This window comes from Heptranchias perlo, chromosome 9 (assembly GCF_035084215.1).
Source record: "Heptranchias perlo isolate sHepPer1 chromosome 9, sHepPer1.hap1, whole genome shotgun sequence".
Classification (NCBI taxonomy): Eukaryota; Metazoa; Chordata; class Chondrichthyes; order Hexanchiformes; family Hexanchidae; genus Heptranchias; species Heptranchias perlo.
The window spans coordinates 42,197,753-42,222,476 of NC_090333.1; the positions used below are offsets into that span (position 1 = coordinate 42,197,753).

The following is a 24,724-nucleotide window of genomic DNA, read 5'->3' on the forward strand; positions in this document are numbered from 1 at the left end:
AATCTTGTAAATTTTTTAAAAAGAAAATTTTAAAAATCTGATCCAATTCCATAAAAATTCATTGTGACAATGTTCTTAACATTGTAATAATTTAATGCAAAATCAAAAATACTTATCACTTTTGGACTTCATGTATATGAATAGAACACCGTTAATGTTCATTCTCCTGGTTATTTGAAGATGATACAATGCATCTTAGTTCCCCTCCCCTCATTACGTGGGCTAAGAAGTGTGCACCACTGACCTACAAGTCAACTTGCAATTGATTTGCAGCTTCCGGCCAGAAAGCCGAGAAATAACGCAAATAACCCCTTTACAGCTTCGACCTTGAATACCATTTTTGTGGAAATGTAAAAGACCAAGCAAACCTAAACGAGTGCTACTCTTTGTCAAAGGAATTCAAACTTTTCAGCTTGGCTAAAAATTGCCAAAAATGTGGTACACATAATGGTTAGAAGCAAGGTGGAGTCTCACTGCTGGTGCTCAGACCCACAACTACATAGGTGTGAGATGACTCCTCAGACAAAGCTGCACAGGAAGTTCACCGTCTCAACAAAACAGCACTGGAGGGTTTTTTTTAGGTTTCATTAACAGATTAAAAAAAACCAAGTGTAAACCCCCACTCATGTCTATCAATAGTTGTCTGCTTGTTTTTCATGACCAGGAGATCTAGATTCAAAGAACATGCACACATACAACATTGATACCAGAGTCAAAAGGTCAGTACTCCATTTACAGCACCATGCTGATACAAGGCAAGCTCCCAGGTTCCAGATCCTTCTAAAACTATTTCACGTCTGGAAGATTTTGTAACTCAAACCAGTCAACATTTCTCATCTTAATTACCTCACTATTCATTTGAAATGTGTGAAGAGTAGCAGCAGGATTAGAAGATACCTGCTTAAAAGTCAGTCCACAGTTAAACCTGCAGTTTCCCTTTTCAAAATGATCAACTTGTAAATTCCATTTTATTCAAAAATAACCAACCATTCTTTTTGTGCTTGCAATGACTTTTTGAACAGGCCGGTCAGGAATACTAAAATAAACATTGTAATTTTTTTAAAAATGACCAGTCACACTGGGGGTGATTTTAACCCCGAAGAATGGGTGGGTTGGGGGCGGGTGTGTAGTTAATATATTTGATTTTTGGAGCACGACAGCAACCTGGCTCCAACGCGCCCACTTCCGGGTTTAACTGAGGTACGTTTGGATGCGTTTGAGTAACCTATTCGCCTCAGTCGAACCTTAATTAGTTCAGGCGGGCAGATATTTATAGCATCAATTAAAGTCCTTATGAGAAGTTAAGTAGCTCTTTTTAATTGAATTTGACCTAACTTTAATTTTAATGCCTCCAGTGTGGGTTTCCTGGGGCTCGTGAATCTCACCAGTGAACAGAGGTGAGTAGGGTTGGATCATGAGGTAAGTGCCTTTATTGCACTGCATGTGGGCCAGGAAAAGGACCGTTTCCTCCAGGCCCAACAAGCTTACCTGCCACAATCAGACCCTTGCGATCGGCCGACCCCACCCCCAATGGCTGACTGCTCACATCCCTCGTGACCGACTTCTCACCTCCACCCCGTCCCCTGCGATCCTCCCCCCCCATTTAACCCCCAAAGATCCCGATCTTTCCCCGACCCCCCATCCAACCCCCAAAGATCCTGATCTCTCTCCAACCCAACCCTCAAAGATCCCGATCTCTCCCCGTCCTTCCCCATACAAACCCCGAGGACTCTGATCTCTCCCTGGCTGCTTTCCCACCCGACAGGCAGCCAGCCTGTCAATCTAGCTGGCTGCTGGGCACGAAACCCAGAAGTAAAATATTTATCCTTCAATTATGTTATGGTCACAGGTTCCGACCCGGTAACTTAAATTCCGGATTTTGCGTCCGATAAACTCCGCCCCCACCCCCCTCTTCTCGGCTCCAAATTAAAATTCAGGCCACTGTGCCTGTTAGACAGGTGGGGGGTAATTTTAACCCCCAAAAAAGGGTAGGCTGCAGATGGGTGGCTAGTAAAAATAGTTGATTTCTTAAGCAGGACCGTATCCCGGCCCCAACGCGCCCACTTCCAGATTTAACTCAGGTACATTAGGATGCACGCCCAACAGAAACCTGGAAGTCCTGACCCCACTTAAAGCCAGCGGGCTGATAGTTAAAGGGGCAATTTAGGTCATTTAAAAACTTGAGGTACTTAACTTTTAATGGATTCTGCAACAGAAATTGATTTAACTTCTCCTGAACGTGTTTCCCATGACTTCTGAAACATGCCATAGAAACTGAGGCAAGATGCAACCGAAGCTCTTTTGGACCTTTAAACCAGTGAGTGACACATTTCAATAAAAGGTGAGCTATTGCAACTGGGCACTCAGTTTTCTCAGTCAAACTTCTGGCAGGGAGTTTTTTGTTGAGACTGAGAATTCTTGTGTTCACACAAATTTACCAACATTTTGGAGCCTCTCAAACTGACAACATCAGGATTGGGGGTGGGGGGGCAATGGATCTATTCCAGAGTACATTTGAGGAGGACGAAAATCATCATCCAGGGCAGCACATCGTGTAGTTCTGGGATCTACAGATGCACAAGACAGAGGTGCATAACAAGGATCTAGCGAAAAGCAGAGAGGGGACCAACGGTGGGGCCGACGTCGCAGGAGGCATTACCCACGTGAGATGGTCTACAGGCTTAGGCTGAGCTTCCAGGACCTCTCTGAGGAGCAGGACCTACGCAGGCTCAGTTTGAGTCAGCAGGTGGTCGCAGACATCTGCAGCCTCCTTCAGCAAGAGCTGCTCCCAGCTGGACCTGGCGGCCACGCATTGCCTGCCCTCAATTTCTTCACCTCCGGATCCTTCCAGGGCACCATTGGTGACATCTCCAGGGTGTGTCAGTTGTCTGCACATAAGTGTATATGATAGGTGATGGATGACTTGTTTGCCAGAGCATCTGATTACGTGAAATCAGCCAGACTGAGGGCAGTGGGTTTCAACTCTCTGGTTGGCTTCCCACGGGTGCAGGGCGCAATTGATTGCACACATATAGCAATCCGAGGACCTCCAGATGAGCCAGGACTGTTCATAAACCGAAAGGGATATCACTCCATCAATCCATAGCTGGTGAACGACCACCGGAAGAGATTTCTGCAGTTGTGTGCCAGATTCCCTGGCAGTTGTCGTGATTCATCCATTTTGCATGAGTCCAACATCCCAGGCCTCTTCCAGACAGGAGACAAACTTGAGGGCTGGCTCCTTGGAGACAAGGGATGCCCCGTGCAGACATGGCTCATGACACCTGTGAGAAACCCCACCAACGAAGCACAACAGCGGTACAACGACAGTCACATCACCACCAGGTCTGTCATTGAGCAAGCCATAGGAATGTTGAAGATGCACTTCAGGTACCGGGGTAGATCTGAGGGAGCCCTTCAGTATTCGCCAGTGAGGGTGTGCAGAATAATGGTCGTGTGCTGTGTCCTGCTCAACATAGCGCAGCAGAGAGGGTTACAGGTGGAGGAGGGCAAATGCGCTCATCCAGGCTCAAGATGGAGGAGGATGAGGATGAGGATGAAAATGAAGATGGGGAGCCCAGCACCAGAACAGCAGCGCTCATTGCTGCCCGTGACTCACTCATCTCTAACAAGTTCTCATAATGAGATCTTCAAATTGAAGTCTTTGAAATACTCAGGCCTCCTGGAACAACCAGCACCACCCCCTCCCCCCCTCCTTTGCACAAAACTGTCCTTCAACCACACATACACTCACTGCACACCCATCCAATGGGTATCGTCATGTCTTGACATTCACGACGAAGCAAATGAAAGGGCAACTTCACAGACAGGACGCAATAATGGCCAAGACGTGCTTGTTGTGATAATGATTAAATTTAATATGGCATAACAAAAAATATGATATTTCGTCAAACACAATTGTGCATACCCTTGGTGAACTACAATTGCTTAACCTTTCGCTTTCTACCACTTCTACGTGGTGCATCCCCTGTGGCTTCAGCAGAGATAGTGGCAGGTTGCTCAGATCCCTGCCCTGACTGCTGAGATGCTCTCGGCCTATGTTCTGGGTTTTGGAGCCTGTGAGGGCCCTGCCAAAGAATGCTTCACCCGTACAGCAGCAGACTCGGCCATCGGGAGAGGAGCAGCATTGCAGGTACTGGTTGGGGGGTTGGGGCGTGGGGAGGGCAACGGGTGAGAAGTTGGTGCACTTTGAGTGGAGTTCCCACTTCCATGTCCCCTTTCGCCTTCATCCCTCTCGCGGGCCAGCGCCACATTACTCCCACCATTCTGCTGGACAGCAGGTTGGTGAACAGATGTGCCACATTATACGGCCATGGATAAGGTATCTGTCATCCTGCTTAAGGCGGCAGACATGTTGGCATTCAGAGTCTGCATGGCCATGGTCATGGCCTGCAGACACATTTGAGAACCGTGCTTGAAGCTCCATGGAGGCGGCCACTCTCTCCATTGCAGACATTCTCGCACTTACCTGCGACAACAATCCACTAGTAACGAGTTGGACTCCTCCATCCTTTCTGCAATTGTGGAGAGTGTGTGTGGCACATTTTCCAGTGCCTTCCAAAGGTGCAGTTGTACCTCAATCATTCTTATTTTCAACAATGGTTCCTGGGGTTCAGCATCTGTGTCCAGCTGAGCAGAGCTTGGAGAGGAGTGCGTCCCCTGATACGGACTCTCCACAGCTTCCCCTTTCACCAGTGTCTGCTCGTGCTCACTGTGAGTGGTGACTCACCAGGTAACAATCCAACTATCTGTCTAACAGGACCCACCGAAGTGCAAGTATGTCGCTGCTGCATTTCTCAATGAGCTGTGACGATGCACCCTCAGAAGGAATGAGCTCCTCTGAGGAATTGATGTCTTCCATATCACGTGATTGCTCTTGAAGTTGTGAAGGCCCTGGAAGACAACAGAAAATGATATGAGTTATTCATCGGAAAAGTGACAATCTTTCCAATGACCATACTGAGGTCTGGAACAGTTCAATCATTGATAAAATCAATTCATCATGTGTGTAAAAGATGTTAAATTCTGTCACCAGCCATCTGCAGGTTCCCAGTCTCTCCATCTCCAATGGATAGACATGCAACTGTCTTACTTATTTCCATGATCTCTTCCACATCTGTCAGCTCCACTATATGCAGTGGACAACCTCCAGTTCTGCTCCTCTACCTTGTGTTTTGCACTCTCTTCTCCTACATGGGGAAAAAGAACAGACTTGTGAATGAACGAAGGTGACGTTTTCACCCTATGAATGTACTGCTTTGGGTAAGGCTGACAATGAAACAGATGCATCAGAAGGTGGCTATCAGACAGATACATCACATTGCATCAGGATTGGGGTGAGTGGTAGTGGTGGGTGGATAAATGGGGAGGTGAAGAAGTACATAGAAAGTGAAGGATGGTTGATGCTGAAACTTAACTGGTTGTGAGGAGTTGTGTGATAAGAGTAGGCATGCCTATGCAGAGTAAGAGGAGGGAGGTGTTGCACAAAACAGAATGTGGGTGAATCAGCAAATGTACTCACTTTTACTGACCTGATTAGGTCATTAAAACGCTTCTTGCACTTCAGCCAAGAGCTGGGCACTGTGCTCCCGCTGCTCACCTCCTCATCCACCTCCAGCCACGCCTTCTTGATGGAAGATGCAGGTTTCTTCCATCTATCACCTGGGTATAACACGTCCCTCCTACTTCTCACAGCAGCCAGTAGTATCTCAAGATAGGCGCCTGAGAACCTGGGTGTTGCCTTTCCTCCATGTGCTTCCATTTTGCTTTCTCCTCCTTTCTCGTTCAAAATCCATTTTTGCATTGGCCCTTTAAATAGTGGACTTTAAATCGCCTCATGCGGGTGTGCAGTACACCCGCTGCGCAGCTTGGAGACACGAAACCCGGAAGTAAATTAAGTGCCTTCAACTGAGTTGCGATCACACAATCTGACAAGCTCAAATTACTTCCTGCTTTCCCACGTGATTATTTACCCACCCACTGACTTCCCGCCTCCATGCTAAAATTCTGCTTGTGAACTCAATGCCCTGTAGTTCTATTCAATATAAATTTAGTTACAACTGTATAGGAGAAATCTATTTCGTTATCAAAAGAGAAAAAGAGCTTTTTTGATTTTTTCTTAAATAATCTGGACATTTTAAAGCAGCCACAAAATGGGATACCGCACAGTAATTATACAAGTATTCAAAAAATGCACCACTTCTCCAAACACTCAATTGGTAAGTTCACTGTGCATTGTGGCATTGAGGCACGCAGATCAGGAAAGTTCCCAGTTTGATCCCAATCTCAACCAGGGTAACAGTGGGAATGCTGCAATAAGGATCAGCATTCAGACAACTACTCAGGGACACTAAAATCAATATTTGGTTACCACTTTTAATTGCTACCCAGCGACTCCTTCCGAATTGAGCGTGTGAGGATGCCAAGTGAAGGTACAATCATGCTTGCCCGTGTTCAAAAGCCTACTAAAACTCTCACAAAAATGAACATGAGTAAGGCATGAGCACCATTGCCACTCATGAAATCATACTCAGCATGAGCCACCGCATTCAGAAGGGAAGAAGTAAGCAACAAAAATGGAGCCAAATCTGGAGGAGAAAAAAACAAAGAAAACAAATCCCATTTTGTTCCTGTGTTTTACGCTCATCTGAAGTTGCCAGTGGCAAAGTCATTCCCTACTACAGTGACAGAAATTAAACAATAGTATATCAGAGGCCTGCCCTCTTTGCCCTCATGTTATCTTTTTTTTTAAAGTACTTTCATTTGTTTTAACTAAAAAAATAAACTTAGAGTACAGGGTTCCTACTCCCAATTGGTCTTTTAACAAATATTCTAAGCTTTAAACAGCTCCCTGTGTAATTTGCTTGTATCTGGGAGTCCTGAGAGAATAGAGTATGATTGCCCTCTTCATCAAAAGTTTAATTTCTTCTGCTGGTGCAAATGTTAATAAAAGATTAAAATGTCTGTTTAGTGGGCTGTATATGTTGGAGAACACAAAGGAGTAGGGGGTGGTAATTCTGCTCATGTTATTTTTTGGTAGACTTTTTGTGTTTGTTGAAGTGAGGGATATCTGTGCTGGGAAATGAGGACTTTTTCATTTCTAACATTTAATCCCATAGTGAAGCCCCTTTTACTCTACCATAACAATGTGATTTAACTTGAACGTCAGAAGAGCAGCCCTATGGCAGCAATTTGACATTTCATTTTCCACATCAGATAGCCTCTGCTCTCTCTGTGCCAATTCAGTGTTAATCTGTGGAGGAAAAAATTTGTAGGGCTATGGGGATAGGGCAGGGGAGTGGGACTAGCTGGATTGCTCTAGCATAGAGCCGGTGTGGACGCGATGGGCCGAGTGGCCTCCTTCTACGCTGTAACCTTTCTATGATTCTATGTACTGAACATTTTATGATGTGGGCCTGTGCCCAATAAGACCAAAGTTGAGACTACCAGTTAATTCATGTAATACCTTTATAGCCAGCAACAAGACATTCATTCCATCAGTTCCAGAGATGAAAAGACATCATGTTAACCCATTGTACCACTCAGCACACTTTGAAATTTAAATTTTACAAGCAAGCAATCATATTTTTAAAATTACCCTATACACCTTTGGATTCCTGTTCCAATGAGAACAGGCCTTGACTACAGGTTATAATATGTTGCAGAAACCCAGGGAACTGAGATTTTAGTGATGATGGAGAAAGGTCAGTGCCACCTAGGCTATACTTCACTTGTGGTAGCAGTAAACAAAGGGAAAACAGGAGAGGGGGAGGAGGGAAATAAAATAAATAATAAATCATCTGACAGATCAATGGGTCCAGCGCATCCTTCCTTTGAGATTAGGTCCTTCCCACCAGCATTCAGAAATCCAAAATATGGTAGTATCTCATCTTCACTGCTGCTGGCAACTGGAAAATTACATTACTGATACCAGGAGGATTTTTGCTGTCAACTGCAGCTTGAAAACAATCAGCAGCCTCAGCTCTTTGGTGACAAAAGATCTTCCTTTTGAAAAGGCTGTTTTCTCTCTTCCAAGCCCAGTAAAAAGTTATTTGGTGGAATGGTGTCTGATTCTGTAGCATCCAAAAAGTTATTTTATTACAGTACTTTTGAGATCACTCAACAAGAAATTAAATATGTTTTGCACTGCTTTGAGCAGTGAACCTCCCCAAACCTTGTTCAACTGGAACTTCCAAATCACCATCGCAAAAAAATAAATCAAACTTCAGCCTCCACAGGCAAGAGCAAAAAATAATTGTGTCACCAACAACTCCAAAAGTTGGATTGTTGGTATAAGAAATATAAAGTCATGCCAAAGAGCACAATTTTAATTGCGGATCAAAGAAAGTATAAATATTTTGCAATTCAAGAATGTAGCAGAATCCAGAAAGTTGGCAAGAGATGGAGATAAGCTGTTCGCAGATTGAAATGCTTAGGGAGTACTTAGGACCTGTCATTTGTTACGACAGTTGCAGAACTAATTGATTAAGAGGCTATGACTAATGATCCATACATAAAGGTTTGCTTTTAGGACCAGATGAATAACTACGTTTATATACCTACGTTGACACCTAAACGTATGCAAAATCCGGTCTAGATTTTTTCAGACAGGATTTTTGTAGGTTGTTTGTATTAGATTTATTTTCCTTCAAATATCTCCTCCTATCTCCTGCTGTACAACAGCTACGAAATAGCTTTAGATGGAGGAAGCGTAGCTAAATCCTAAAAGAATTTGATACTTGATTTAAACATCAATTCAAAACACATAAATAAACTAAACTAAGACACATTGTGCATTGGTTGTGAGAACCATTGAGCATTGTAATGTCTGTTACATGGAATGCTACAATTTGAAGACCATTCATAAAAGCTGCCCAGGAAAGAATGTGTTATTGATTAACATATGTACATATTAGAATTCTTCCTATTGCCCAAACAGAAAAAAAAGCTTGGTGTTCCCAAAGCATTAAGAATAAACGTGCATTTATATAGTGCTTTTCATCCCAAAACACTTCACAGCCAGCAAAGTACTTTTGAAGTGTAGTCACTACTGTAATGTAGGGAAACACAGCAACTAATTTGGGCACAGCAAGGTCCCACAAACAGCAATGACCAGTTAATCTGTTTTCGGTAGCGTTGGTTGAGGTTAAATGTTGGCTATATCACCAGGAGAACTTTACTGCCCTTCTTCAACTGGTGCCATGGGATGTTTTACATCCAACTGAGAGGGCAAACGGGACCTCGGTTTAACATCTCATCTGAAGGGCAGCAACGCAGTACTCTCTCATTATGTGCTCAAGTCCTAGAGTGGGATTTGAACCCACGGCCTTCTGACTCAGACAAGAATGCTAGCACAGAGCAAAGACTAACACTTATATGTGATACTAATAAACTTTCTTACTTTTCTTATCTCCTATATTACAGATAAACGTATTTATTTCTACAAAGCAACAGCCAATCTACTCGGTAATATATCAAGCTTGTTCTTTCTGCTTGAAGCTATGGCAACACTTTTAGAAGATTAATGCAATTGGTGACCTTGATAGCAAAAAGTGAATAAAGGATGATAGCAATTGCTTTTACTTCGCAAGTCATCTGCGCTTTTCTTATGAAGTAAAAATGAATACTTCACTTGCTGTAAATTACATTTTTGTTCTACATCTGATAATTAAAATAAACTTTTCATTCCCCCCTTTGGAACCATAGAATCATATAGCACAGGAGGCTGCCATTCGCCTCATCGTGTCTGTGTCGGCTCTTTGAAGAACTATCCAATTAGTCTCACTCCCCTGTTATATCATAATATTTTCTGTTTTTATCTCCTGAACTGGTTTTGTAAGTGCATGATGTTTAAATGGAGCTGATACTTCACAAATCTTTGTTCAACTCATCAGGTAATTTCTGTTGTGCAGTTGGCTTCAGCCGGTGACAGGATTAATAGTCAAGACTAAAAGTAAGGTTTACACAGCATTTGAGTAATAAAATGTAGCTTCACAAAGCATCAAGAAGTTCATTTTTCTCCATGTTGATGAGTTCCCAATTTCAGTCGTATTGCTATGGGGAAGTACTGAGCACAAGTCGGAAGCTTCCCCACAGGGAGGGATGTAAAGTCAAAGAGAGAATTATCTATAGACCCATGTAGTAGTTAGATGATGACTGTCACAGATTGACGCTTGGGTGCAGACCTCACACACTTGACCGCAAGACCCGTGTGGTCTTGGGACATCAGAAAGTTTGGGTCGGGGGGGGGGGGGGTAATGTGAGGAGAGATATTAAAGGTCAACATATCAAAAATACATTTTTTACAGGGTGTTGTACTTCTGATACAAAGAACCCCATTTGGTTTCACACTTTAAGGTCCTCCTCTACCCCCACATTTTTTTTAAAAACTTCAATTGCCGTTTTGAAGTTGAAGAAAATAGTCTCTGTTAATGATAACTGGATAGTAGGAGATTTGTGTATATGAGTTTGACTGAGTCGTCCCCTCACTGTGTCCTCCCTGTGGGAAAATGCCTTTCTTTCATCTCCCCACCCCCCTTCCATCTATTTGTAAATTATTTTTGTCCCAAACCTCTGCCTATGATGCAACATAGAGGCCCTCCAGGGAGTGTATAAGATAGTCCTAGGGCATTCCAATTTTTCCTCCCTTTCGCTCTTTAGAGACATGACTGGCCTCCATAATACACCTCCGTTAGATGGCACATCCAAGATTGAGAACTTACTGTGTGAAGAACAATAGGTTAAAAACGTGCACCCTAACACTTCCCTGGCACAACTCTTGATACTTCTATCTCAAAAGAATAATTTTTTTGGAGACAACAGTAGCATTGTTGAAAGAATTAATTAGTAGAGCATCACGTAACAATACAGACACCCCAGTGACATCACCAATGGGTCTTGTAGGGAACATGCCAGCGGGGGGCAATAGAGTCCAGTACAGCTCTTACTCTTTCATGCAGTTTTGGAGCCATGATTCACTTCATTAACCAGTACCATCCACTTTTTATTGGCAAATATGGAGCACTAAAACTTACCCGGAATTAATTTCCAAAGCTAATCGTGGCTCCCACACTCCATTCAAGAATAAGAACTATGTTGAACTCCAGCTTTTTTTGTGCACATGCATTGAAACTAGTTGGTGGAACTGGCACAATAGCTGGACTCTTTCATTCTGCTGGTGGAAATAGCTATTCACTGTCATGTTTATGAATATAGAAGTTGGTTTGAAAACCACACCTATGAAAAGCAAAAGGGGAGGGTTATGGTAATTTACTTTGAATGTATCTCTTACCCAAGAAATGTTGTCTAGCATTTTCAGAAAATACTGCAGCTGCATTGAATTTTTTATTCAGCTATAATTTTACATTTAAAATCTCAGAAAGCAGGGTCTGATTCTATGTAAGGCAGATATTTCCTTTTTAATCAAACTCTGGAAAGATGTGCATTTATTCATCATTAATTGCTGAAGTTGTACATATAAGATAATTGGACGTTTCATAATGTCAAGAGCTCAAACGTATCCAGCAGACAGTCACTTATCTTGAGCAATTTTGTAATTTCTTAATTTTAGTAACAAGATGAAAGGAGATTAGATGGGAAAATGGTCCAGCTGAGACATGTGTCATTAATTATTACAACAACCAGACACAGCAAATTATAATAGGCACATATAATGAAGTCATTGAAAGAGGTTTTTAAATATAGCTTGGATAAAAATAGCTGATTAAAAAAAAAATCACTGAATTGACAGAAAATATGGGAAGCAACCAGCTGTTAACAAAACCAGTGAACTTTTATTTTATTTAAAACTTAAAAGAAGTCACCAATATGAATCCTTTCCCTCTTATTCAACAACCAGGCTCAAAAAAAGAACACCGCTTCTCAGGTTTTATAGCCCACAATGTACACAAGGAATTCTTTCCTAGAGCTTTTATTTTCTGTACTAGCAGTAATTCAAGGCACCAAACTACAAGCTACTTGGCCAAGACCCTAGACTCTTTAGTAGGAGCTACAGGGAAGGGCTCTCAGCGGCCGTGCCTCACCTCTGGGTGCTGTAATCACAGGCCGATGATGATGTGTAAATGCCGTTCGAGGGGAGGAGGTCTGCGAAGGCGTGGGACTGCTGAAACCAGACTTCTCTGACTTCTTTAATGTAGTAGGCGATGGCATTCCTGGCAAGAATGATCGATAAGTGCAATTTTAATAATGCTAGGTCATGAAACGACAGCCTGTGCAATGTGGGGGTGGGGGGGAGGGGGTGCAAAAGCAGCATGAGTTTGGGGAGGTGGGGGGGGGGGGAGAAGAAGAGGGAAAGGGAAGAGATTGCAGACAGAGAGTTAGGCAGCGCAAAAAGCATTCTGCATCATTCACGTTCTATGGTGCCTCAGCATGTTTACTTAGCAACTTCAAACAACATTCCTTGTCAGGTTAATAATAGAGGAAAGAGAGTATGCATGCAAGAAAATGTTTTCAAGAATGAGCTACATTCATAAACCATGCCGCTCTATCTAAACTAAACCTGCAAAAGAATTCCATTGGAGTTTTAGACTGAAAATGCCAGAAGTGTCAAACTTCCAGTTGTTTCAAAGAATTCATAGAACGTACATTTAACACCATAATCGAGGATACTGCACAGCCACCTGGGAAACACCCAAAATACTCTACCAGGGAGTTGGCCTCATAAACCATGATTGGCAAGGCTACAGTTGGGTAATGTAGGTCAGGTCAGGAGTGAAACGGTTTCTGTACCCTGTGGATGAATGTTCAGTACTCTAATTAGCCCATGAAAGTATCAGGAAATACTAGCACCCTGGATGATTTGTGCAAATGTTTTCTTTTAAAAGGAATTTTTATGTGGGCAGTTGGTTTTGTGGAAGTGGCATGTTACCCACACCCAATAGTGCCAGGTGACGTGATCACATACACGGCAATGTTATGGCACATCGTTAAGCTTCAAATATCCTCAAGACAGACATACTCTGCTGGTTTGCTGTGTTGCTAAGATCCCAGGGTCCCTGAATCAGACGAAAGCCATTTCTATAGAGTGTTGTTATGCTCTAAGTATCCCCGAGCCAGACACAATCCGTTGCTATGATGTGTCACTAGGCTCCAAGTAGCCCCACGTGAGACACCACACTGTTGATGTGACATGTTGCTAGGCTCCATGTAATCTCGATTCAAACACATGCTATTGCATTGGCCAAACACAAGACCCCAAATAGTCCCCAGTCAGACACACACTGATGCTATGACACAGCACTAGTTGCTCCCCAGTAGCCCTGCATATTATTGTATTCACTGGATGTTATTCAATTAGTTCGCTGGGCTACTTTCATGGCGTAAAAACATCTAAAGAACAAAAGGTACACAATAAAGCTTCAGTAAACTCATCTTTGTTGTTTTCAGCGATTGTCCAACTTTCATCCTCTCAAAGTATTAACACAGAGAAGTTGCATTTCATTTTCAAATCTCTCTTTGTTCAGTGTAATTGATAAACAGTTCAATATTGGTAAAAAAAATAATTACTTGAATGTACATCTGTAGACTTCAGCTGTGTGACCTTTGAGTTTGTGAGGTCACTAAAGAAATATGTTTCCGCATCTGAAAGAAACAAGCGGCAGAGAGGAACGGAGCAAATTTTTATATATATTTATTGCTTAAATAATTTATATGGTGATAAATGTACTTTCAATAACATCAATAAGAGGAGTTTGACACTTCTTTGGCATTTTATATGCATACCAACTTTCTTTCATCCAATTAAAACAAAAAGTCATGCAACACATCCACTGCTGACTGCCTTTTCAGAAGTGTTAAGTGTCCGGCTGCTTTAGAGTCAAATTTGTCCCGATATTCACACAGCAGTGAAAAGGATTAAAGTAGGATTTTTTTTTGCAGTTGCACTTCGCATAACCTGAAATCCCATGCATTAAAAATACTTTGGATGTTTCAGGCACAGACCAACGCCTCTGAAGGTAGCAAAGGGCTGGGGATCTCTATCAGTCAGAACGGTGTCACAACACTTCTTGATGCAGTTAATACCACACCAGTCTAACAACAAAATATACATCTTTGGCAAATATTCACCTACACACACATAAAATGGAATCATTTTTGAGAATTTTTAAATGCTGCAACAAATACAATCCTTTACAAATAGTTATATGTCACTTAATTGGACTCATTTACACTTTAACCCTTTATTATTGGAACTTGTAGAATTCCCTTAAACCCTTACTTATGTGAATGACTTAAAGTATTAATACTTGGTTTTTGAACAGTGTCTGAAGTTGTTGAAATAACTAAGATATACATGTTTATTTTTCAAATATTTTTCAACTAGATTATTTTAACTTTCCCATTAGAATTGTTGTGAATATATGAGCTATGTGTGCAAAATGCCAGTGAAAGATTTGTACAATATTATTTACATGAGGTACACCAGGATTTAAGGGAATGTTTCTGACAATAAGTAAACATACAAATAGCACACAACATAGATTGGAATCCATTTACGAGGAATATCGTTAAAATTAATGCCTAATTTGGAGCTTATTATTAAATTCAATAGATAATGACAATAAGTATAAAAATCTGCTGGTAAATTCAGTGAAAGTCATTTTCCAACCAATCAAGGATGAGTACAAATGGGAAAGGGAAGGATAAAAGGAGACACACCTCTTCCTCTGGGGTTTAGGATTAGTAGCCTTTTCAGATTGTGTGATCTTTATCTCTAATTCTAGTAGTTATCCCGCATATTACTAGCCACATATATTTGTCAAAACTGAATCGGTCTTTACAGTGAAAAAAAAGCAAATAAAAATTCTTCTTACATTGAGATCTTGGTAATTCAAAAATATTCTATGATTAGCCGAATAGAATTTTGCTACATTTAAGAGATTTGCAGCCAGCCTGTACCCACCTAAACATATCAAGTTGCTTAATCTGGAAATTTCTAATTATGTAGATTAATGACAAGGAAATCTTATATTTTATCATCTCTGTAGTCATCACCCAATGGCATCTAAAGCAAATGGTATCTGTAAAGCTGCAACAGCGCACAGCTTGCTTCTATGAGTGCAGCGTTCATTATTAAAGCATTCAGCTTATTAGACATTTTGGATGGAATTTTTCCCATTGGGAATAAGTTGGAGAAATTCATTTTTTTCCCAATGTTCTTCCTTTTCCTCCTAAGGCAGTGGATTACGTTGGGATATAGCTCCACAAGCTATCCACATGTGAGCCTAGACACTGAGGGGGTGATTTTAAACACCAAGAATGGGTGGGTTGGGGGCCGGTGGGAGTTGAAAATAGTTGTTTTTTTTGGGTTGCGACCACAACCCAGCTTTACTTCCAGTTTAATGTCGGCGCATAAAAGTACAGGCTTCCCACTGGGAATGCAAAGTCCGAAAATTTTGCAGTTGCAACTCAAAAAAAACAACTATTTTCAACTCCCACCCTCCCCCAACCCACCCATTCTTGGGGTTTAAAATCACCTCCAGAGTGTTTCCAAGCTATTCAAATAAGGGAGCATCACAGCTAAGCTCAATGTTGTCTTCACCCATTGTGTACACATATGCACTTTTCAGCAGAAGTCACTGGATTGGAAGCAGCAGCAAAAACCATGGGGCCAATTTCAACTGCTCTAGCCAGGCAGGAACAGGCAGCAGCGGATTAGCCACCCGATTTACACCCCACCCGATTTTCCTTATCGTTGACTTCAATGGGAAGGAAAATTGGGTGAGGTGTAAAACGGGCAGTTGACCAGCTGCCTGGCCGAAACACAAAAGATCAACTCCCATAATTCATTTTTCCTTCTCTTGTGCCTGGTCCAACTGAAGGCAACTGCAGTGCGCCCCTATCTCTTTGAGATCAGCCTTTGTTTCTTTTCCTCACCAATTTCTTTCCCTCTTCTCTCAAAGGTGGTGATAGATTGCTGGAGTATGGTCTCAAGGCATCGCATGGCTTTGTTTAAATGGCCATTATTCATGTGCGAGCCTTGACAGCGAGCATTATCAGCCTATTCAATCACAGGGGCACCACAGCTAAGTCCAATCTGTTCCTTACCCAGTATCATACATACACAGTTTCAGTAGGAGTCACAATGATGAGCAGGAAGCTCGTCAATTTCCCTCCCCCCTAACAAAGGGCATTGAGGCCAATGGACTGCTTCCTCACCGCTGCCTCACTGATATCAGCTAACTCAAAATAGCCTAGATAATGAACCATCGTGGTCTGCATGGCTCACTGCTCAATGGATTAACTCACTGCACTATCGGGTCAGCTAGTGCTCATTTTTATTTTGGAAATTACATCAATATCTTACAAGCTTGACTTTATTTACAAATTACCATGAGGGCAGAACTAATCAGCAATACGAATGGACTGTATTTAGGCTGAGCACCAATACCCTCCCCTCTCGCGGCCCCCGTCCTCCCGTTTTCTCCCCCCTGATGAAAGGCAACATTCTTGATATAATAGATGTGCAGAAGCAATGAAGCTCGTGCAAAATAAATTGTGGGCAGGAAGCAAAAGTACCCAAACACATAACACATTAACATTGTATCTTTGTTGAGGACACTTCAGTCAGAAAAGGAGAAATAATGGTTCTGGGTTTCTGTCTACCTGTTCGCTGCAAATTTTATTTCATTTGGCTTTGTGCAATGTTAACACTAGCTGGTGTTCTTTGCAATGAGCCATTTGTTTCAGTTGTTGAGTTGGAAGTTGGGTAAAGGAATGTAAAGGTGACTAATCTGCCCTTCTCTCCTGGATAGAAGAAGTGCCAGCTGTCTGGCACTGCTACAACAAACGAAGCAAACAAAAAGCACTTCAATCGGTGTTGAAGAGTGCCCCTTTTGTTGGACACCTAGCTAAAGAGTTAAGCTTCATAGTGCAGGATGTTATTAAGGTTGCAAAATCGCCACATGGTAAATCAAGACGTAGTGGTTACATGACATCAAGCTTAGGTTTTAAAAGTCTGCAGATGGATCTTAGATAGTGAGGAGGTCCACAGTTTTGAGGTCCTGGGAAAGAAGGAGTTAGAATAAGAAACAGTGTGATGAAATTAGATTAATCATACTGAGGATGTAGGGAGGAGGAAGTGAGGTACAATATTACATTGGTAGTGATGCAAGCAGCTGGAAATGTCCCCCCCATTGTAGGTATGCAATAAATTATTGTAATAATTAGGAAAAAGGTTAAAAACCTTTAAATGAGGATTTCAAAAGCAAGTCAATTGTGGAATTATTAGGAGTGATATTTTCTGATTTTTACTTCTGGGAATTGATTTATATTCAGAGAATGGAAGGGTCCTGGCTCAAACTGTCCTCTACAAGGAAACCTGAGTAGTTGACAAAATACATATGTTTTGTGAGGATGTGATACAACAAACTCAATTTACATCTGTGAAGTCTGTGTTTTTCAGATTGTTCAACAATCACATACAGAGACCGATTACCACACTACGATATTGCAAACCAAGTTAGAAAATGCTGTTAGTGGCTAGAATGCTGACTAACAAAACTGAAAAATTGCAGACACTCTGCTGGTTGGATGGCATGAAACCGAAGCCTTGGAATACAATGATGACTACACTGCTAAAATTGGAAAAAATAAAATTGAGCAAAATAATATTGACAGGCTCCTTTTAGAGGAACTGATGGTAGTCAGATTTTCTGCTTTCTGTGTAACCAGCAAAAGTGTTTTTTATTTAAAAAATAACAATGACAAATAACTCGCCATACTGATACTTTATGAAGACCGTTCAATTTTTTAAAAACTGGAACCGATTTACTTTGAGAACATAGGTTTGAATACAACCCAGGCAGATATGATGGAAGTTTCTCCTTTTGTTGTCAGTAAAGATTCTAAGTGGGCAGTCTGTCCAAATTCTAGAGGATATAAATTCATAGGACATAAACCACCCAAAGCTCTCCACTCATTAGGCACTCCTGCTGAAACAGATTATAATGACAAGATTTGTGTGGGGAATAACTTGTACCATGGTGCAGTAGGTTGCTCGTGTGAGGTTGGAATAAAGCTACAGTTACGGCAGTGTCGACAGAGCTACACTGAAACCATTCTATACCTAGCAAGACAGTGTTTGATGTGGGCACTGGGGCAAGTAGAGCCATTTTCCAGCATTATTTTCAAAAAAAGGAACGCCTCAATAATTTTCAAGCAATTGTAAAAAAAAGATACTTAACAGCCCCGAAAGTAATTTACCAAATCCAAATTGTTTGACATCCATAGTGGACAAAACACACTCATCAGTGCAGCAGTCAGTGATGGAGGACTGTCTTTGCACTTTGTTAAGGGTCTTCTGTGATGAAGCAGTGGAAAGTCCCTACTCTATTCCTACACATTTATTCTAGTGAAGTAAATCAGAAAGATAATGAAAGTTTTAAAGCTATAGTTGCTGTGCCTCCAAACTGGCAGTTTTCTGATAATTTGCTCTCTGCCACTGCATCTTTTGATCCCAGCAGTAAGAGTTCTACTTGTTGCTGGTGGTACTCAGGGATTTTTACAATTGGAATGAAGAATACCACAAATGGAGAACACAACAGACATCCAACTCAGTGAATAAGTGTGGCCAGATGCTATTTTTCCCAAAGGAACATTCAACATCTACAATACCTGTATTTGTATAAAATTCAGCCTATAGTCAAAAACAAAAAAAAAGTAGAAAATGACAGGAGCATGTTAAAGTCTGAACATACCTGTTAACTTAGTTACTCCACAATTGACTATGCTGGATTACACCTGGTAATCCTGATTTCCAGAGTTGAAATTGGCCACCAAATAAGCAAACGTGGCCAATGCTGACTCTGTCTTCCCCAACCATTCACTCATAAGATACTTCAATCTCCACTGCCGTGAGTATGGGTCAAATCACTTTTCTCTTATACTGTATAGGCAAACTTAGGACTTCACAACCTATAATGCTTTCAATTTTATCTTTGCAGTTAGCATTCATTTTCAAGACCAAAACAATATCGAAACCACTTCTTGACAGCAGAGAATTCATATGGCTAGAGTCCTATTCAACTGAGGACAAAACTGCAGCCATGCAAAAAGGAATTGCATTTAAAAAATTTTTGTCCAGTGCGGGATTAAGACATAATCTTTTGGCCTTATCACTGCAATATTTTTTATTTGTCCGCTTAATTCTGATTGCATGATTTTTTTCCAAGATTCTGATGTGTCAAGGGAGTGGATGCCCCTGTTGCACTATGGGGGTGCAGGCATATGCCACTATTATTTAAATGCTTGAAAATTGGATTTTGAATGGGATCACTGCCAGAAGAAAGCATCTCAGAGAAGTTCTGTCCCATCATACTTTAAGTAATGCAATGGCACCACTGAATTTATACCCCAATATTTTACGATCTATTTTCATAAACTAAATATTTTAATAAAGGTAAGTCAATACTAAGAGGGATCTTCTACAATTTTTATGTTCCTAATGATTTAATCATCACCTAGGCAGAGGAAGAACTTTTTCAGCAGCTAAATGCAATTTATTGGGCTGTCACAAATATTCAGTCCAACAAGGACAATTGAACTCACTTTACCATTCAGAAAGCTTCTAAAACCAACAGTAATCCTTCTAGGTAACTAAACACATAGATATCAGGGCTGACAGTACAATGATTTTCTGAAGCTCATAGAGTGCCCATTCCTCATATTATGAGAGTCAGAGGCTTGTTCTGCACCTGGTGCATTTAGTGCATCTCAATGCAGCTGGCCAGCAACTGGAATGTTGGGAGCCTGTGCAAAAACTGCAGAAGGCCCATTAAGGACACAAAAAAATAAAATTACGGCGTGTCCCCATAATACAACTGGAATGTCTGAGCAGCGCTCCAGTAACACACGGCCATTTGGAATGGGTACTGAAAGGGAGGCCTTATAAAAGAAAATATATATATTTGCACCTTGTTGGACTTTCCTGCCCTTCCCCCATAGCCCCCCTTTCTCTCTCTCAAAAGGCTAATGAGAAGCTGGGTTTCATCACAAAGAAAGAACTTGCATTTATATAGCGCCTTTCATAACCTCAGGATGTCCCAAAGCACTTTGCGTAGTACTTGAAGTACTTTTGAAGTGTAATCACTGTTATAGTGTAGGAAATGTGGCAGCCAATTTGCCCACAGCAAGGTCCCACAAACAGCAATGTGATAATGACCAGATAATCTGTTTTCGTGATGTTGGTTGAGGGATAAATATTGGCCAGGACAATGGGGAGAACTACTCTGCTCTTCTTTGAAAAAGTGCCATGGGATCTTTTACGTCCACCCGAGAGGGCAGACAGGGCCTCGGTTTAACGTCTCATCTGAAAGACAGCACCTCTGACAGTGCAGCATTTGCTCAGTACTGCACTGAAGTGTCAGCCTGGATTTTGTGCTTAATTCTCTGGAGTGGGACCTGAACCCACGACCTTCTGACTCAGAAGTGAGACTGCTACCAACTGAGCCACAGCTAACACCTGAGGCTTAGAAAACCAAGGAAGCAATGTCAGATCTCATTTGGAACATGGTGTTCAGTTTGGGGCCTCCAACTTAGGCAGGATACATGGGCCTTGAAGAAAGTCCAGCAATGATTCACCAGAATGATCCCAGAGATAGAGGAACTGAGATATGATGGGAGACTGGGTAAACCTTTGTTACATTCCCTGGAGATAAGGAGATTAAAGGGGGTGAACTGATTTGGGTGTTTGAAATAATGAAGGCAATTGGCAGTGGTGGAATCTAGAACAAGGGGACATAAAATTTGAAGTTCAAACTAAGTCAGTTGAGAGTGAATTCATAAAAAAAAATCTTAACACAAAGGATTGTGAGAATTTGGAATGCACCACTCCATGAAGGCCATGGGTGCAGAAACACTTGAGGTGTTTAAAAGTAAAGTAAATAGTTAGTTGGGAAGAAAGGGTATTAAGGGATATCGAGAAAGGACAGGAATTGAGATTAAAAAGTCATTACTCTCATGATTAACGCTCAATGGGGAAATGGCCTACTCTTGTTCCTATATTCTAATTAGCATCACACCAGTGATCTTTATGACAGAAAGACAAATGGACTTCCAGTATTTACAATTTAGTAACCCACCCAATATTGTGGTAGTCAGGGACTACCAAGCTAGTGTGAGTTGTGATTTCTGTTCAGATAAATGAACAAAACAATCTGTTTGAATTAAAAGTTTATTTTTTCCCCTGAAAGGAATATCTTACTTATAAGAAGCAAGGTTAACTTGGCCTCTTCAGTTACACGCTAATAACCAGCCAATCAAAAATGAACCCTGTGAAGCTATTCAGTTGAAAATGCCAGTGGATGGCAAGTCCCAAGTGTTCTACGACAAAAGATTAAAGGAGTTAACTAGGGAGAGAATGAATTTTGAATGATTTAAAATGAAATACCTATGTAGTCACAGCCAGCACTTCTGATGAAAGGGGCAGGTGACAGGAACATTTATCAAGGTAGTTTCATAAACAAAATAAAGTCATCTCTGAATGTCAAATCGTTAAATAAATGCATTTTTGATATTGTAGAACATTATTTGACAGTGGTACTGTCCCCAAGAATCATTTTATTTACAATAATATTTGGTGCGTATGTAGAGGAAACTGATTTTTTTTGTTAGAATCTTAAATTAAGTTTTAGCAGATTTGTACACATTCATCAGGTCTGTTGCTTACATTTATAAAGGAGCAATTTTCATTTAAGTCGAGAGCTGTCTAATACCTAGAACAAAAAGTAATATCATTAATACTCCAGCTTTCCTGAATGAGCTGAGCTGCAAACCTGAATGATGAACTCCAGCAATGGTTCTGTCGGCTGAAATCAAATTGAAGCCGAGTCAGCATTTTCTCTCCAGACCTTATTACTGTATAGCACAAGATTTTTTTCCTACTAAGTCTTCTACCTCAACAGACAAATCAACTTGCCCTCAACCTGTCATTCACCTCAGCTGAATTGTCAGCAGAACTGCTGTATTTTTAGTGTTCTGTTTTTTTGGCCCATGATTGGCAGCTTTTTTTTTAACTAAAATATATTGTTCCATGTACTCGCTGCTCCCCAATATATTGACAAGATTAGCTAAGCCTCCAGAGCATATCACATAATACAACTGGTCGTAGAGTCCGATGTACGCTCAGAATACTATTAGGAAACCTGAACAGATGTGCGTGCTTGCGGCAGTCACAGTTCAGCCGCCCAAGTACCTGTGGACAGGCGGCAATGGATGGGATTAGAATATTCAGAAGGCGAGGAGGAAAGAAGGAAACAATAGTTTGGCAACTCTTCCAAATGCGTGTGAGAGATTTGGGTGCCCGTTTGAAGTAACCAATTTTGTTATATTTGCATGGCAATTATACCAGTAAAATATGAGAAAGTGACCTACATTTTTATAATTCATTTCTAACATAAGGTCATTATGTTTAGTTTACCTCACAATTATATTAAAATAATGAAAAATAAATTATTAACAGCTAGTTATTTAGAATTGGAAAGATCATCTACCCTGCCGAGTTGTACAAAGCTCTACTCACTTCTCTCCTGCTGAAACAGCTAAGCTGCCGCAATCACGGTAATGCATAAAAATGCAAGGATCCCATCCAGTGCACATCTTACAAACTTATATATCTCCTTAATTCTGATTATAGAAATATTAGCCAATAGCCTGGCCTCTGGACTAGATATAGTCGTCCCAGAGGTAGTCGAGGCAGGCTTTAGTCATAGGAATGTAGAAACATGGGAATAGGAGTAGGCCATTCAGCCCCTCAAGCTTGTTCCACCATTCAAGGAGATCATGGCTGATCTGTATCCTAACTCCATCCACCCTCCTTGGCTCCATATCCCTTAATACTCTTGGCTTGCAAAAATCTATCGATCTCAGATTTAAAATTATTAATTGAGCTAACATCTACTGCTTTTTGTGGGAGAAAGTTCCACACTTCTACCGCCCTTTGCGTGAAGACGTGTTTCCTAACTTCTCTGCTGAATGGCCTGGCTCCGATTTTAAGATTATGTCCCCTTGTCCTAAAGTCCTCCACCAGCGGAAAAAGTTTCTCTCTATTTACCCTTTCAAAATCCTAAAACCCTCAATCAAATCACCCCTTAACTTTCTATATTCCAGGGACTACAAGCCTAGTTTATGTAATCTCTCTTCATAATCTAACCCTTGGAGCCCTGGTAACATTCTGTCCTGGTAATCTCTCTAGATGCAGAAAAGCCATTTGACTGGATGGACTAGAAATTGTTCTCGTGATACTCAGGAGCATTGTCTTGTGTGACACATTCAGTAAGTGGATTATAACCCTGTATTCACACACCACATCCACAGAAGGCACCAATGATCTCAGTTTGCCTGCATTCCCACTCCATTGACAGGAATGCCCTTTATCTCCCTTCCTCTTCACTCTGGCCATACAATCCCTGGCAACATGTCAGAAGAAACTCAGGCAACCAACCAGTACAGGCAGGAAGGATTCAACACAAAATATCACCAATGAAGTGCTGCTATATGTGACTAACCCAGCTACCTCATTCCTCAGCGTCTTTCAAATCATCAGAGAATTTGGCCAGCTCTCCGCTTACAAATTGAATTGCTGGAAAATAGTGAGCATGTACCACTCACCTTACAAATGCGGGAAAATAGCGAAAATATACAGGAGCTCACTGTGCAATTGCTGGAAAATAGCGAAAATATACAGGAACTCACTTTACTAATGCTGGAAAATAGCGAGCATGTACCTCATACAGGAACTCACCTTAAAAATGCAGGAGTCCTACTCCATTAGGGTCCGGTTTTAGATACTTTGGCGTTCATGTTGCACTGAAATTCACCACCTTGTACAAAAGGAACATCCGCCCCACTTCTCAACCACTCTATATGCTCACCCAATTAGATGGAATAAACTGCCCATGTCACTCCTGGATAGGATGAATACAATAAAGATGACTATCTCCTCTACCTATTTCAAATGCTGCTGGTTAAAGTACCAGCCCAACAATTTTGTCACCTAGATAGCCACATGTCCAATCTCCACTGGGTGGGCAAGAAGTCTTCTGTTTCCAAAAGAGGGGGAACTCAGCCTTTCAAAAGTAACACAACTGGTAAACACAGAACCAAGTAATTGTGGCCTGGTTCCTTGTTTCATAACAAAATCCATGGTTGGGAAGGGGAGAGCAGGACTTTCTTACCAACCCTTCCGCACAGTTTACCATCCATTCACCCTCAGAAGAGACCAACAGGGTACCAGAAACCAACTAGGGGGTTTCCTCATGCTGAAGTTTGCTAACTGGTAGAAGGGCATAATCTGGCCTTTATGGGGAGCTGATCTAATAATCCACCTGAGGTTCCTCCTACTGAAGTCTATGCCACCCTAAAGATTCCACCAGGTCTATCCGCTGTGTCCTCAATCTGTGCAACAGGGAATTCCCAGGAGGAACCTCAGATAAATTCAGAGCCTGACATGTGAAAGGGATCACCAGATTGTGCCCTTCCACCAGTTAGCCGACAAATTGCACCTCTCCCAACATGACCAATACTATTATCTCCAGATGAGGCACCAATTGCAGGATCCTGTAATACTTTGCAGTCTTCAGCGCAAGCAAATCCCCAGTTGGCTTATTCCAATCCCCAAGATTCTTTTGCAGATACATCCTTACCCTGTGCACCATGCTCACCTCTCTGACCAAAACAGGACAGATAG

The 24,724-nt window shown here is 41.5% G+C and overlaps 1 protein-coding gene across 10 annotated transcripts in view; it reads right to left on the bottom strand.

The window, feature by feature from the left end:
* The window catches only part of nfia (nuclear factor I/A), a 438,666-nt gene that overhangs the window by 85,266 nt on the left and 328,676 nt on the right, over window positions 1-24,724 (bottom strand). For 5 of the 10 annotated variants that reach the window (XM_067990275.1, XM_067990281.1, XM_067990276.1 and 2 more), the window contains 2 exons: window positions 13,546-13,620; window positions 12,063-12,191 (listed from right to left, as the gene is read on the bottom strand). The exons of 2 other annotated variants lie outside the window; for them this stretch is intronic. In XM_067990275.1, the coding sequence (XP_067846376.1) occupies window positions 12,063-12,191; window positions 13,546-13,620 (204 nt within the window). The remainder of the gene's footprint in view (window positions 1-12,062; window positions 12,192-13,545; window positions 13,621-24,724) is intronic. 3 more of the 10 variants (XM_067990279.1, XM_067990278.1, XM_067990280.1) reach the window with 2 other exon arrangements.